Genomic DNA, 15748 nt, shown 5'->3' with positions numbered 1-15748 from the left:
TGGATATTTAGACACTTTAACTATTAGCAAACTTTTTTAATTTTCAATGATTTACTGTCTTTCCCTTTCAAAAAGGTTTTCAATTCTGATCGAAGCAACACTGTGTTTTAGCTGTAGAAAAATAAAAACTTTATCTTACAATAAAAATGTACTCTGTTAGATTAGCCTCATCAATAGTTTTTGGAAATCCACTTAAAACACAAAAAAACGCAAAAATTGTATAAAATGCTGCAAATTATTTTCTGTTTTCCTCGTTTATTTTATTTTTGAGCACCCAGGAAACCAATTCATCACCTTCAATCCTGACTACTGTTTATTTTCCCGACATTTCAGTAAAATTTGCCTTAGAACAGGATGGAAACACAGCTGGTGCCGCAGCGTTAAAACGTTAACTCAAACTGTTTCCAGACTTTTACGTGTGAACGCGGGGTGGGGGTGGGGGTGGGGGGGTTATAAAGGCCATCTAGGTTGCATAGAGAGACTAAAAGCTAAAGCTGCTATCGTGCTTGATAGATTCTGCATGAATAAAGCACAACAGGAAGTGGAATCACAGAGGAAGAGAGGAGGGGAAAGGCAACAATGAGAGAATAAGTTACAGTAGATTATTGCCCCTGTTATCTTACAATTAGACTGATGGAGGGGAGAAGATACAGTCCCCCCTTTAAATCTCAGTCTGTTTACATTTTACATTAAAATAATACTGATTTAAAATGAGTTAAAAAACACTTCTTTCATTCCACATCTACAAGTTAAATAAGTTAAAGGAAAAAGGAGAATGAGATCTAATGAGGAGGGATTGCTATCCTAATCACAGCGACCGTTCATAACTATTATTATTTGTGTTATTTTAGTAAAACATCCAAATGTTCTGGCTCCAGTTGCGTTCAAAGTGAACCCAAAATGTGATCAAATACTCCCTCTCGTTTGGATTCAGTCAGTTACAGTGGATTTCAATGGAGACAAGTGTCCGATTCCACAGAAACTCAGAAAGCGTCTCTCACTTTCCCGCAGTTAATCCATAATCCAACACTCTGAAATACCATTAAATACACTTATAATCTTCGTCAAGCGTGCGTGTCTGGAATAAGGACCTTTAAATAACAACTTTACTGGGAGGGTTATTTTTATTATCCATACATTTCCCCGATACTGTAAATCTCTTGGTCTCTTAAAATTCAGAAAATTAAAAAAAATGATAAGATATTTAGTTTAAGATGTAAAAAAAATATTTTTAACATATTTTTCATCATCTCACGAGTATCTTAACCAACCTGCGAGTCTCCTGGAGCTCACACGAAATGCATTACTTCAAATAAGTGTATTTAGTGATATTATAGCAACTATGTTAGTATGTTTGGAACATAGTGAGCACATAGACTACAGTGAAATAGTGGAAAGACCAACACGCGGGTCGCTCTCAAATGTGCTTGCTATGATCCTTTCTCCTGTCCATATTGGTCAATGAAAAATCCTTTACTTTTGCGAATTTATTGGATTAATTTAGGACAAAATCCACAGTCGCGTTCTCTATGAAAGTATATTTTAATTTAATTTTAAAGCTAATATGAATCAGACAAATCAGGTGGATATGATCTAAAGTTCCAGACTTTTTTGATCAAAGTTTTTACTTTTTTTGGTTCCCAGCATAGTTTGTCCTGAAGAGGAAATGTTGTACAGACTGTAACTTTGGAAAATATCAACTTGATTTGACTGAGGCTGCTGAATCCTCATATTAACTTGCATTGAAATCTACACTCAGCGGCCACTTTATTAGGTTCACCTAGTGCTTAATAAAGTGTCAGTGTGGTCTTCTGCTGCTGTTCCCTATCAGCTAGAAAGTCAGTGGTGTTGTGTGTTCACAGATGCTCTCCTGCATTCCTCTGTTGTAACCAGTGGATATTTGAGTTCCTGTTGCATTTGCTCCCACAGAACAGCCGCTCACTGGCTCTTTTCTCTTCTTCAGACCATTCTCTGTAAACCCTAGAGATGGTTGTGTGTGAAAATCCCAGTGGATCAGCAGTTTCTGAAACACTCAGATCAGCCCGTCTGGCACCAACAACCCCGCCACGTTCAAAGTCACTTCAATCACCTATCTTCCCCGTTCTGATGCTTGCTTTGAACTGCAGCAGATCGTCTTGACCATGTCTACATGCCTAAATGCATTGAGTTGCTGCCATGTGATTGGCTGATAAGAAACTTGCGTTAACGAGCAGTTAGACAGGTGCACCTAATAAAGTGGCCCATGAGTGTATATGGAAAAGCCGTTTTTAACTGCCAGTATGGACAGGAGGGGTTATTACAGCAAGCAAATTGTGTAATTGCTATTATGAGCACATGATTATCATTTTAAGACATATTTGAAAAAATATGTGCACTTATCAATTCACCCTTTAATATTTGATTCCACTGTAACAGACATGAATCCAAACTGACGACAGCTGCTGTTCTCCACAAAGAAGGAAAGCACATTTCTTTTTACAGCCACCATTCAAGGCAACCGTGTGTCGAAAGGTTCATACTGAAATAGTTTTGGTATCAGTCACTTGAACAAGAGTTGGGCTGCAAATAAGGATTATTTTCATTAGATTAGTCTGTTTTTTTCTTAAGTAAACATAAAGTCTGTAAACAAAGACAAAAAACCTGATCGCATAATCATCTTATTTGGTTTGAACAACAGTCAAAAACAGATAATCTTCACATCTGTATGACTGGAACCACAGAATGATGTACCTTCTAATCAATTGCTAAAATCGTTAATATATCGATTTTATTATTTATTTATCTATCCATTGACTAATGATTTCATCACTAAACTCGTGCTGGAAGAAGTTTATTAGAATTAAACACCAAACCCAATGTCTCCGGTTTATCAGCTGTGATCTAACTGAGGCGGTGAAGGGATGAAGTGGCAGATGATGACCTTGAAATGTGAAGTTTGACTACGAAATAGAAGTAGTTCAGTCTGTGAAGCCTGGTGCCGCCGGTCTTCAGTTGATGTCCTCCCTGCTCTTTACAGTAAGACAAAGAGAGTTTAACGCAGGTGTGTGTGTGTGCGCGTTAGCAGTTCCACACGTATGAACACAAACCTGATGATCTATCAGAGCTCTGTCACACGATTTGTCCCGTAGAGACACAGCATGAGAAAAAAACAGGCATTTTGTCCATTGTTCTGGCCCCGGCTGCGCCCTAATTGTTACTGCTTCCGTGGGTGTCCGCGTGCCTCAGGTGTCTTGGTACGGCAGGTGAAAGCACCCGGGGCTGTCGTCGTCAGGTGACCAGAAGGACGACGGCCTCTTGTGGTGGAGTTCTCGACGAACGCAGCGAGGACACGGCTGAGCTTTCTGTCGACACTCGGTGTGGAACACGGCACCGCAGCCGTCGCACCTGCAAACACAAAGATCAACACGCGGGTCGCTCGTTAAGCTGTCCGTATGAGAGGACTTTCGGCATGCAACAATTCCACATTACACGCGTTCACTACAGTTTATACATCTTTTTTTCCCAATGCAAAAATTATACTTAAACTAAATAAGAGTAATCTATTAAAATAAAAACTATGGTGCAATGTATTACATTTTCAGTCTGTCACAATTCTCTGTTAATTGGTAAATTTGTGAAGAAAAATATTTAACTACCTTATTGTTTCGCAAACAAAAACGAGCCCAAAACCACCACCACTGAGAATGTTGAAAGATAGATTTAGATACCGTATTTTGTTAACGAAAGCTATGAACAAAAATAGTTGTGATATTTGTTTATTTTCATAAAAATGAAATAAAAGATTACTTTTGAAAACGATACCTATGACAAAATGTGTAACATTTCCATCATCGAATAAAAAACTAAATCATATCGTGAAATATGGACGTAGTAAATTAGGAACGAGTAACCTTACACATAACAGACTGATCCCAGTCACTTCCACACAGTGAGGCGTACGGCCTATTAATGAGGCTACTGTAGGATGTTTACATGCACTTATTGCTAATTTCCTACACCATCAGTGTCTAAGTCAACAAAGACCAGCTCAGTTCCAGTAAGAACAGTAGATATGGCTGTTATCAGTGAACACTTCACACTTCCTTCACAAGTCATAAAACAGCTCAACGAGGAAGGTGTGTTTGCGTGTAACTGATAGTACACACTGGGACTGGGTTCCTTCTAGGAATCAGTCCTGATCGGCTCTTATCCCTCTGCGGTCTGTCACTGTGAGTTTCAGGGATGAGGACGAGGGTCTGGACTGTGTTAGCTGTCCGTGTTTGAATGACGGTCCAACTATCTCACACACACGCACACACACAAACGCACACGCTCCTCATGCCAACCAGTGTGATTAAGCATCTGCAGGGACCCACACATACTACACTTTGACTTTCCACTGATGTACTACACTGACTTTTTTGGACTTTTTTGGGACATAAAATACTATGAATTTTTTTCAACATTTTTACTACACTAACTTTTTGTGACTTTTCTTTCTGACATACAACATTATGACTTTTTGTGACTTTTCTTTCCGACATACAACATTATGACTTTTTGTGACTTTTCTTTCCGACATACAACGTTATAACTTATGACTTTTTATATACATACTAACCTTAGGCTTTTAATACAACATTAATACAATACTATGACTTTTTCAACATACTATACTATGACTTTGTCGACACACAACACTATGACTTTTTTTCAACATTATTACTACACTAACTTTTTGTGACTTTTTTTCCGACATACAATATTATGACTTTTTGTGACTTTTTTGACATACTAGACTTTGACTTTTTGTCAACACACGACACTGACTTTTTGTGACTTTTTTTGACCAACTACACCATGACTTTTTTAGGGACACACAATACTATGATTTTTTTTCGACATACTATACTATGACTTTTTGTGACTTTTTTTCAATCAACTCTATTATGACTTTTTGTAGACATACGATATTTTGAATTTTTTTGTGACTTTTTGACCAACTATACTATGCCTTTTTGTCTACATACTAACCTTTGACTTTTTTCAAACATACAATATCAGGACTTTTTGTGACCCACTATACTATGACTTTTTGTCAACATGCAATATTTTGACTTTTTGTGACTTTTATCGGCATACTATACTTTTACCTTTTTTGGGACATACAAGACTGACTTTGTCGACATACCACACAATGACTTTTTTCAACATACTTAAAAGAGTCATAATATAGTATGTTGAAAAAAGACGTAAAAAGTCATAGTATAGTAGGTTGACAAAAAGTCATGGTATTGTAGGTCCCCAAAAATTTTGCAAATAGTCAATTCAAAGATTCAGAAAACAATCAGTATTTCATGCCATAAAAATATTGCAGTATTCCATAAAATAGTTTGTCAAAATGATTTAAATGTTGCATCTGCAAGGCTAGATACCACAAGAGGAATAAAATGCCTGATGCCTGTTCTCTATCATTTAGATGAACTGATTCACCAGCCTTGAAACAGCCCTGTGATGAAGTCCGTAAGGGCCAACATGTCTTCACTCACTGGATCTCAAACGTAAATTGGTCCTCACAAAGATAGAAGAACATGAGCAAACATTCAGGTACCAAGCATGTACAAACACATACTCAACCCGAGGGCCTAGAACACGAGTAAATCTAGCTACAAGCTCAGGCAGTGACATTTCTACACTTGATGTCCTCTCTCCCCTGTGAGTTTCCCTGTGGCTCTGTGCTGCTGGGTTATTATTACAGACTTCATTCAGCATGTCAGTCTCAAGAGAATTATTAAAAAAAGTACATTGTGCTTTTGTTTTCATACAGGTGCTTTGCCTTGAGGTACACTCTCAGAAAACGAAACAGCTCTTGATACAACTCATCCCCCTCTGAAGAACCTCTCCACAAGCTTCTGCGGAACAGGATGTCTCAATGTAGACAGAACATGATTTTAGAGAGACGCGAGCTGACACAGATTCAACCTAGGAGTAGTATCTGACTCCACTTCATGCGAACGTACAGTCATGAGAGGAAAAAGATAAAAACTGGAAGAAAATTAAAAAAAAGATCCAGAGTTCCTGTTATGTTTGAAGTCCAAGCTATCACTCAAACACGCTACATTGCTAGCTACAGCTAATACTTTGGTACTTTGGCTCATTCAAGGTCAGATTTGCAAAGAATAAAGTGGCAAAAATTAGCTTCAAGTTTATTCTCAAACTTCATACTACTGCCACACTCATACTATACTTAGTGCTACTGCACATATTCTACTATTTATTGACTGACCTGCTTACATTTAGACCTGGTTCATTCATCACAGTATATATATTTATGTGCAAGCCTGTCCATTACACCCACTCTGCCAATTTAGCAAGATTTATATTGTATCTGCAAGGCTAGATACCACAAGAGGAATAAACCATAGTAACCAGACACCATTCTACAGCCAGCTGGGTTAGTTTCATATCATCTACAAGTAGAGTATGTAGCGTTAGTAAACTTACTGATTTTATTTGTATTTGATTTTAGAAGGTGAGATAATAGTCTGGAAACAATACATTTTACTCTCTTGTACTACTCTCTATAATACTCCCTTTTCCATACTTATCAGGATCTGGTAATTACTCAAATCAAAAGACGTACTTTTCCATACTGCGTGGGAACGCTGTGAATAAAGTCATAGTTTAGTGTGTCGAAAAAGTCATAATATAATAAGTCAAAATGCGTAAATCAGTCATAGGAGAGCCTGTCTAAAGCAGACAAGGCATAATTTCTTGAAAAATGTCAGGAAAGGACAATGAAATATAAGCCCAAAAAAAAGTTTATTATATGTCTAAAAAGTTAAACTATAATATGTCCAATAATGCTTAAATCTGTCATAGGAGAGAGCCTGTCTAAAGCAGACATAATGTTTTAGTAGTAAAAGGGTAAAATTTGACATGTAAAAAGGTACGGTGTAATTTGCTTACACCTCTTCAGTCAAGATTTTTTGTTTCCTTTTAATTTAATGCCTTATAATTATACATTTTATGTGCATACTTTTTGGGAAATTGTTAATAAGGACTGACATAAATTACTACTATGACTACAACCTGTTCTCATTTCATCTATGAATTTACTAGATTAATGCACAAACTGTTTACATCACAGTTTATACGTTTGATTATTACTGTGCACCTGTTTAACACATCATTATATTTTATTCATGTATTTTTGCTGCTGCATTTTTAGTCTTGGCTTCTAATCGGACTTTATTTATGTGGGTTTTTTTGTTTTTTTTTAACATATTTGATGGGAGAGATCCTGAACTCTAAGAATTTCATTGCCAACGACTGTTTCACTTTTATGTGAATGTGACCAAGAGCGTGACCTCCATTTATCTCGATTGGCGTCAAATCAAGTCTTGTGCCAAACGGTGGTGAATGTGTTTGTGCTTGTTCTGCTTCGTGATGTTTATTTGACAACCTGACAAAGAACACTGCTCAGTTAAACTCAATTTACTGGGATATCTGAATCAAGTCTCTTCAGATCAAAATATGAATCAATCATACATCTATAACCGGCTACCAGCCCAGATTTCTTTGGTCCAGTAAATGTTCAAATGTATAGAAAGGTTATCGAAGGATCTTTACCTCTTGGTGGCGCTCTCCTGGAAGGGGTAGATGACCTGTCCGTTGTGACAGAGCTCACAGATGAAGCCTTTCTCTCGACACAAACTGCAGCTGAAAACGTGGGAGCTGGCAAACTTGATCACCTTGGACAGGAAGGGAGCCAGTTTTCCATCAATCACCTGTAGGGTGAGAGGAGAGGAGGAGGAGATGAAAGGAAAATGGTCAACAGCAATAAACAACAATTTTTCCGACACTGGCTCTCTGCTAAAACTCCACATGGCAAAGACCCTTCCTTTAAAGGGGGTTTTACTCCTTTTTGGTCAGACTTTCTGAACTCTGAAGTTATCATAGTAGCAAAAGTACTGTCCTCCATCTTTAGTGTAAACAGTAGAATTAAATATGGTAAATGGTAAATGGACTTGCCTTTCTAGTCTTCTGACTACTCAAGATGCTTTCACAGTCTTTGTCACATTCACCCATTCACACAGACATTCACACTGATGGCAGTGGACATCTACAGACCATCTAATGTAACCATTCACACAACATTTACACACCCATGCACAGCACAGGGAGCAATTTGGGGTTCAGTGTCTTGCCCAAGGACACTTCGACATGTGGACCGTGGGAGGTGGGGATCGAACCGCCAATCTCTCCAATGGAGGATGACACACTCTACCACTGAGCCACAGTCGCCCTCAGCAAAGAAACTGAACTTATCCTGAAACTGTAGAACTCTTGCAGAGAAAATTACATTTTATAAGATAAAATAATTTGACGTTCCTCGTCTCTCTACTAGAGAGGAGGAATCATCTTTGGCTTGGAGGGAAGACTGGAGACGGGAAGAGAGGAAACTGAAGGAAGGAGAAAAACAGTAAATGAGCCTTTGAATGCAACGCTTGGCAAGTTCCTTTAAGAACGGAGGTGGGGGTTTTGGTGGCGGGGGGGCTGGAGTTGTATTGTAGTGAATAGACAGTGGATGACTCACAGAGAAACAACAATTAGTGAAAAGGAAAGCTGTGCAGAATCTTACAGAAATGAAAACTCCATATGGTCACAAAGCTCTAGTCGTATGATGTTAATAATGCAGACGGTGTGCATGTGAGGCCGAACGTAACAGAGAAAAATAAAGTAAGAGAAAGAGTGGTGGAGATACAAAATACAAGAGAGAGAGCGAGAGCCTGTATTCACATACAAGTGGTTCCACCTGGCAGAGCTCCGGACCTCCCAATTATAACCTCCTTCATGCTGTTTGTTACACGACGAGGACGGGAGGAGAAGAGGAGGACAGGGAGAGGAGGAAGGAACCACACACAGAGGACACAGAGGTATACTGATCCTGTTGATAGTAAATCATACACTGCAATGAAGGGCCAACTGAGAGTTTACGGTAACAACCCACACTGTGCTCTTACGTACAATCTATCATATTAAATTCACTCTCAGACCAACATGAGGCTGATGTTTCAGACCAATATCTCACTAAAAACAGGATCTAATCCAGCCCGTCTCTGACAGAACTTGTTGGACCCGGTATTTACAGAAAAAACAGATTAGGGCTGAAAACATGGATTAATCATTTTATGTTGTTTGCAAGAGTCCAAACATGACAAATGCATTCTGATAAGGCCCAGAGATGCACAGCAACCACAATAATAACAGTAACAACCTCGATAATAATTATAGAAGAAGAATTCCTTTATTAATCCCGCAACGGGAAATTCAATGTTTTTACTCTATTATTATTATTCATGTCACACACACACAGGCCCGAAATACACACACATGCACAAACAGGACCTATATTCATGCAACTAATGGAGAGATGTTAGAGCGAGGGGGCTGCCAGTGACCGGCGCCCCGAGCAGTTGGGGGTTCGGTGCCTTGCTCAACAGCACCTCGGCAGTGCCCAGGAGATGAACTGGCACCTCTCCAGCCACAAGTCCAAACTCAATTCATGGTCCACACAGGGACTCGAACCGGCGAGTTCCCAGCCAAGTCACCTATGGACTGAGCTACTGCCGCCTATATATTAGAAATATGTAATAATAATAAAATATGAGTCAATCTAATCATTATAACAGCAGTCGATATACTAGATTGATATGAAAAGTAGCAATAATAATAATACAAATAATAGAAATATGACTTATTATATGCGTATGGTGTAATGACGTCATTGACAGCTGTTTCGGTTGGAAATGCAATCGTCCAATCAGAGTGCTTTGTCTTTGTCTTCTTCCTTCATAGCTAAATATCAACATGGTTACATCCGTGAAAAAAGGTTTAAAAAACGGTTACAAGAGGAGAGAAAAGCATGGAGAACACTGACACATGCTCCTAGAAGAAGCCTGGGAACTCTCTTTGACTAAATAAAATATTGACTTAAATAAAAATATTGGTAAAGATAAAAAGAAATACAAAAATATACTTCAAACCTAAGCATCATTAATGAAAAATAACATTGTTAAGGTTCAAAGGAGACTAGAGTTTGTGTAGTAAACCTGAAAAAAGGGCATCATTCGCTGATTTCTTCTTCTTCTGTTTGAGAAGGTGTATACAAAATTTGAAACATACCATTAGTGGAAGATTAATCATGTTTACATCAATCATTTCAATACTTTTGGCAACAGTATTAGCATAATTCATAGATTGTTAGCTATAGTTCGAGCAGTACAAATCACCGATGTTTTCAGGAGTTGCATTTAAAACTCTTTTGCTCTGAAATAAATAATCTTACACAGTTCAGTTTGTACTGTTAAGCTTTTCCAGGGGATGTGGTCATCCATACAGTATACACTGTTTTCTAAATGTGATAGGGCTGAACAATCAAGAGCATTTGCTGCTTTTTTTGGTCTTATGTGACAGTGACCTGAATATCTTTGGACTGTTTGTTTCAGTTTAAACGAGCAATTAGAAGACGTCACCTTGGGATTTGGGATTAACATCTTTTGGTCATTTTATGAACCAAACAATGAATTAATAAACGGAGAAAGTAATTGACGAATGAATTAATAATGTACATGGTTGCACACGCAGATTGATGCAGAATGGGTAGACTGTATTATTAATCTTTGCAAACAGGTCAAGGTTTGATAAAAAAAAAAAAAGGAAAAAAGCATGTTTTATTATGTAGGAAATGCTTCAAACATATTAGGCCTAAGTGTGCCTGTAATCTACGTTTCTTCTGTATGTGAGAACAAGCTCCGTCCCGTACAGATGATAAATGTTTCCAGGCAGACAGACAGGTACAGAGGGTGACACACAGATATATATGTCCCCCCACACTAAACCTAAGCAGCCCCGCTCAGTCCAGTCCAGCCCGGTCCACATGACAAATGGCTCTCCTGATGGAGGCTGACAGGCTCGGTAATTAAGGCCCTGTATAATTGGACTGGGCAGAATCAAACGACTGGCAGCACAGCTCTGGTGGCTGACTGGTACTCTGGAGGGACGGTGGGAAAGAAGGAGGGCGGCACAGAAAGATGGATGGATGGAGAGTGACAGAAGTAAATGGACAGGTGAAAATAGGGATTTATATAATAATATAAAGACAAAATAACTTCCTCTATGTGTATATATGTGTATATATGTGTATAGTTACTCAAAAAAGACATTTACAAGCAATATAAATTCACAAATATGCTTCAAATTCAAATATATGTGCTGTTCCTGTTTGCTATAAATATCCAGTGACCATTTGATTTGCTGCACCAAAGTAACACTGGCCAGCACTGGGACAATCTTTTCAAACAAGAGCCGACATTGACCCATTTAATTTGCTCACTCGTCCACTTCCAATAAGGACAAGAGTGAAGGCAAATATTGATGGCTGCCCTGCGTGTCTGGGCCGACCAGCAGCCAGTCTGCTGGCAGACCTCTCAGGGCTCTGATGGGCCATCGGGGTCGGCTGGCTCAGACTAACTTCCGTCACTCAAACAGACAGAACTTGTTGATGCAGCTTCGGAAAAATGATCGGAGCCCTTATGAGTGTAAATTTGAGGGGTTCTGAGATGATTAACGGGAAAGAAAAGAATAATAAAATATGAGATATATTAAGATATTACCGTCAGACTATAGTTTCTCTAAGATGGATAGTTTTATCTCTTTAGGTATGTAAAACTATTCAAATGAAATAATCTGACAAAGTAAAATAAGTATTTGATGAGGGGTTACAAGCAGGAGGAAGATTCACAGTCCTAAGAACTGCCCCAAACAGAGGAGAGGAAGTGGCAATGAGCAAACATAAAGCAGCAAATTAACAAAATAAATAAAACTAACAATTACAGAAAGCAGAAATAAATAACCATAAACGCTCTGCAGATCATCCAAGCAAAGAGCAACAGGATGGAGTGAAAAACTGGATTTTTATTCCCTCGTGTGTGAAAACTGTGTCTCTCAAAATGAGCCCTACATCCGTCATCGGTCTACATTTGCCTAATCTTTGCGGTTCTCCGGATGCGGTAGAAACGCATGCGCCAAAGGGAGTTTAGTTCCTGATGTTCTGGTGCTGTGGTTCCTGGAAGTGAAGTTGAAAAGGGCTCTCTGAAATTTCTGATTTATGTATAAACCAAGACTTACAATAGTTGTCAGTGTCAGCCTGAGCTGCTAACCAGAGCAATGAGTAGTGCATCAATGTGAACGTCTACATAGTGCAATGTTATTAGAGGAAAAATAATGAAAATTTCAACCACATATATTAATATTTCAATTTTAAAAACATGTGCAAAACTGCAGCATCTGTTTATCAGTAACAGGAATAAAGAAAACATTGTGGAATATGTGAAGAGTGCAATATTCAAAGATCCATATTCCCTGTATGACTCTAGAACAGACTACAGGACATACCCTCCTTTATCCTCTTTCCCTCCAAACACCCCCATGCACACACTTCACCTCCTCTCCCTCCATCCTCTTAAACTCCTCCCCCTCCAGTTCAACCTCTTTTTCTGCTCCATGCAGAGTCTTTGTGCTCCAAAACCTCTTAATCCCCTAAAACTGCTGTTTAACAGCCGTTCGCCTGCCCTCTTTCTCTCTCCCTCTCACACACACACACACACACACACACACACACAAACGCATGCACGCACGCGCAGAGACTACTGCAGCTTCATTGAGGAACTAGAAAGCCAGCTGGGATTACATGGCTTGGAAGACCAGCTCTGTTTGGATAACACCCTCTCCTCTCTCTGTCTCACACACACACACACACAAACACACACACACATACACGCACACACGCACACACACACACACACACAACACTTTCTGATTCAAAGTTAAAAAACAAAGAGTACTCCAAAATCTGGATGTTGTGTCTGCTAATAAAGGGAGTGGATGAAAGCAGCTAAATTCAATTCAATTGTAATTGTTTTGTTAAACATGATAATGTTTCAGTGCTGGGAGGACTGGACTTATGGGGAGTCAAGTCCAGGGGAAAACTGCACTGATTTATATTCAGTTTTTCAGTTGTTAGATAGAGTTTTGTGCACAAAAAGTTCAAATGACTCTTCAATGGTGACACCTACTCCGCTGTATAGAGGTTACTTCAAAGACTTATACTGTCTTTTGATGGAGAAGTAGATCTGATGACTCATTATTCCACCACTGCGGCGCAAAAATAAACTATACCAAAATAATGAAACCATGTACAACTCAGTTGATGTTGGTAAAAAACATGTGAAACACAACATGAATACTTTTAAGAACTTAAACCTACAATGGTTGCATTTAAACCAATAATATGAACAGACTTTTCAGATCAAGCTTCTTAAGTCAAAATTACTCTTAAGTTGATCACTGAACGTGTCTGGAGTAGTTGTAAAATAGCCAACTAATGCATCACAATATGCCTCAATATAGTCTTGTAAATATGAAATATGGAGCGTTTATCTGTCATTTATGATCAGTGTCATTGTTTGGTATTTCTGTATCCATGTAGCTGTAATTGAAACATTTTTGGGGGTGAACTGAAGCCGGATTGATGGTTGATGCAAAGGGTTAACAGGAGTCCTACTGTAGATATCTACGGCGAAGGTGTTGATTTATACTTCAGCGTCAGATTTCTCAAATTGATCGCACCTTCGCAGCACTATACGGTTGTATCATGTTCTAATCATATTCTGTGTTCACACTCTTTATGATATGAGCGACAGTGGGAAGGTCCGCATGGTGTAATTTCTGAACGTAAGACTGTTGGGTGCAGTCGCCGTATTGTTGTTTCGTCTACTGTGGTAGTGAGCAGGAGGTAGAAGTGAACAGAAGGTTTTTGAGTGGAGATGGTTCTTTAGATGTGTGAGAAAAAATAACCGAGCTTTTTCTCAACTTCCTTCATGTCCCAATAATCTCAACCGGCATCAGAAACGTGATGGAGGAGAAAACAGAAGCAGCCCAATCGGATCAGTTGCAGCTACACACACGGCCTCTACAGGTGAGGTGTGCAGTGTTAAAATGTGCGGAAAATGTACTGATAACCACAAGTTTTCCATTGAAAACAACAAATAAAGTTAGCAGTATTATGAACTTTTAGTTTGGGTAAATATTAAAATTATAACAGCATTTCACAGCGATCATCTTTCTGCATGTTCTGCAAAAAACTGCAAAATCTCTGGAGTGTCGGCGTGTCAATACAGTAATCAAATACATTTTTTATGATAGTTACATTTAAAAAAAATGTTTTACCGCAATTTATCATTAAACTGGTAGTCATTTCATCCCTAGCTCCTTTATCTTTAAACCTAATCATTTTACGCTGCTGCTGTCTCTATTGTTTTTTGCTAAGTCCTATTACTACATGATGATTGTTTCCATGTTGCCCTATTTGACCTGATCAAAATAACTTCCACATTGTGCATTTGAGGGTAGAAGCTCCACCTAAACTCAAAGCCAAGAACTGCAAATCTTTCTGAGAACTTTTAGCGTTTACTGAAGAGGCCTCTGTGCCTTTGGACAAATGTGAGTGGAGAGGCATGCCTGGCATAGAGGGAATGCCAGACTATCACACACAACACACAACACACACACACACACACACACTTCCCTACTACTTTAGTCCTCACACAAAACCCTAGAAACAATCCTTAAAACCAGCAGAGGAAAAGGGCAGAGTGTCCTTAGACAAACACATATGTTTTCTCCAAATGAACTGGCTCCTAATGGGGGATATGGGTGGAGGCTATTTGTCAGGAGGTGAATAGACTTAGTGTGGTCCAGGGTTTAGCCAGGGGAGTTTAGCCTTCACTGACCTCTGAGCTGGAACAAAAAAAGCCACGTTGATTAAGAGCGTCATTTTATTCAGGAGGTGAATCAAAAGAAACAAGCTTGTTAATATGGAAAACCAATTAAGAGGCAGAGTGCTTGAGAAACTCCAAGAGAGTGGAGAGAGAGAGAGAGAGAGAGGGCGGGGGGTAGACGAAGAGGGAGAGAGAAGGGGGAGCAGTGTAGACTCTACTCTATTGTTAAAATTAGTACTAAATCACAAGTTTGGGGTTTATGAGAAAATCACAGAGTTTAGCAGGAATAGAGAGAGTGAAGGGGACACACACACACAAGTAACACACATGTGTGCAGAGCGTGTGTGAGGCCAAGGGGATGTTGGGAAGAATGGAGGGATGTCACGCTTTGTTTTTCTGCCTGTTGATTCTGAATGTAACCAATTAGTGAAGCAGAGAGACACAGAGTGTGGGAGTGGAGGAGGAGGAGGAGGAGGACGAGGAGGAGGGGGCCCAATCTCTTTCACCGTGAGAGTCTGTGGCCGAGCTCCGAGTCAGAGAGGGAGGGTTGAAAAAGAAAAAAAAAATGGGGCAGGGTACAACATAATGAACATAATGACAAACAAAAGAACTTTTCAGTCATTTGTGGTCTGCTTTCCCCTGACCGCCCCAACTCAGTTTGACGATTAGATACTAAACTGCTGAAGTGATGTGTTCCCTGTTTTTAGGACATCTGCTTAAAAAAAAAAGTTAAAATCTTTGCTTTCATATTAAACTCAACACGTTTAAGTCGAGTTGGGTGGTGTAGCTGGTATTAACTGAAGGCACGCTGGTAGAGATATGCCATTCGATAGGAAGATGTGCGGGTTAGATAAGCGATAAAGTCAGAGTTAAAGGGTTTCCACAACTCCAGATATGCATTCTTTCCACCGGCACCATTGTTTTCT

The 15748-nt window shown here is 39.2% G+C and overlaps 1 protein-coding gene across 1 annotated transcript in view; it reads right to left on the bottom strand.

Annotated features, from left to right (window-relative positions):
- Positions 1-2509: 2509 nt before the first annotated feature.
- plekhm3 (pleckstrin homology domain containing, family M, member 3) overlaps positions 2510-15748 on the bottom strand; it is a 42070-nt gene continuing 28831 nt past the window's right edge. Inside the window, exons 7-8 of the mRNA XM_083921961.1 lie at positions 7612-7769; positions 2510-3384 (exon numbers count right to left, since the gene is read on the bottom strand). Of these exons, the coding sequence (XP_083778087.1) occupies positions 3222-3384; positions 7612-7769 (321 nt within the window). The 3' untranslated portion in view covers positions 2510-3221. The remainder of the gene's footprint in view (positions 3385-7611; positions 7770-15748) is intronic.

This window comes from Echiichthys vipera (assembly GCF_963691815.1).
Source record: "Echiichthys vipera genome assembly, chromosome: 10".
Taxonomy (NCBI): domain Eukaryota; kingdom Metazoa; phylum Chordata; class Actinopteri; order Perciformes; family Trachinidae; genus Echiichthys; species Echiichthys vipera.
This window is presented reverse-complemented; position numbering and strand designations above follow the sequence as displayed.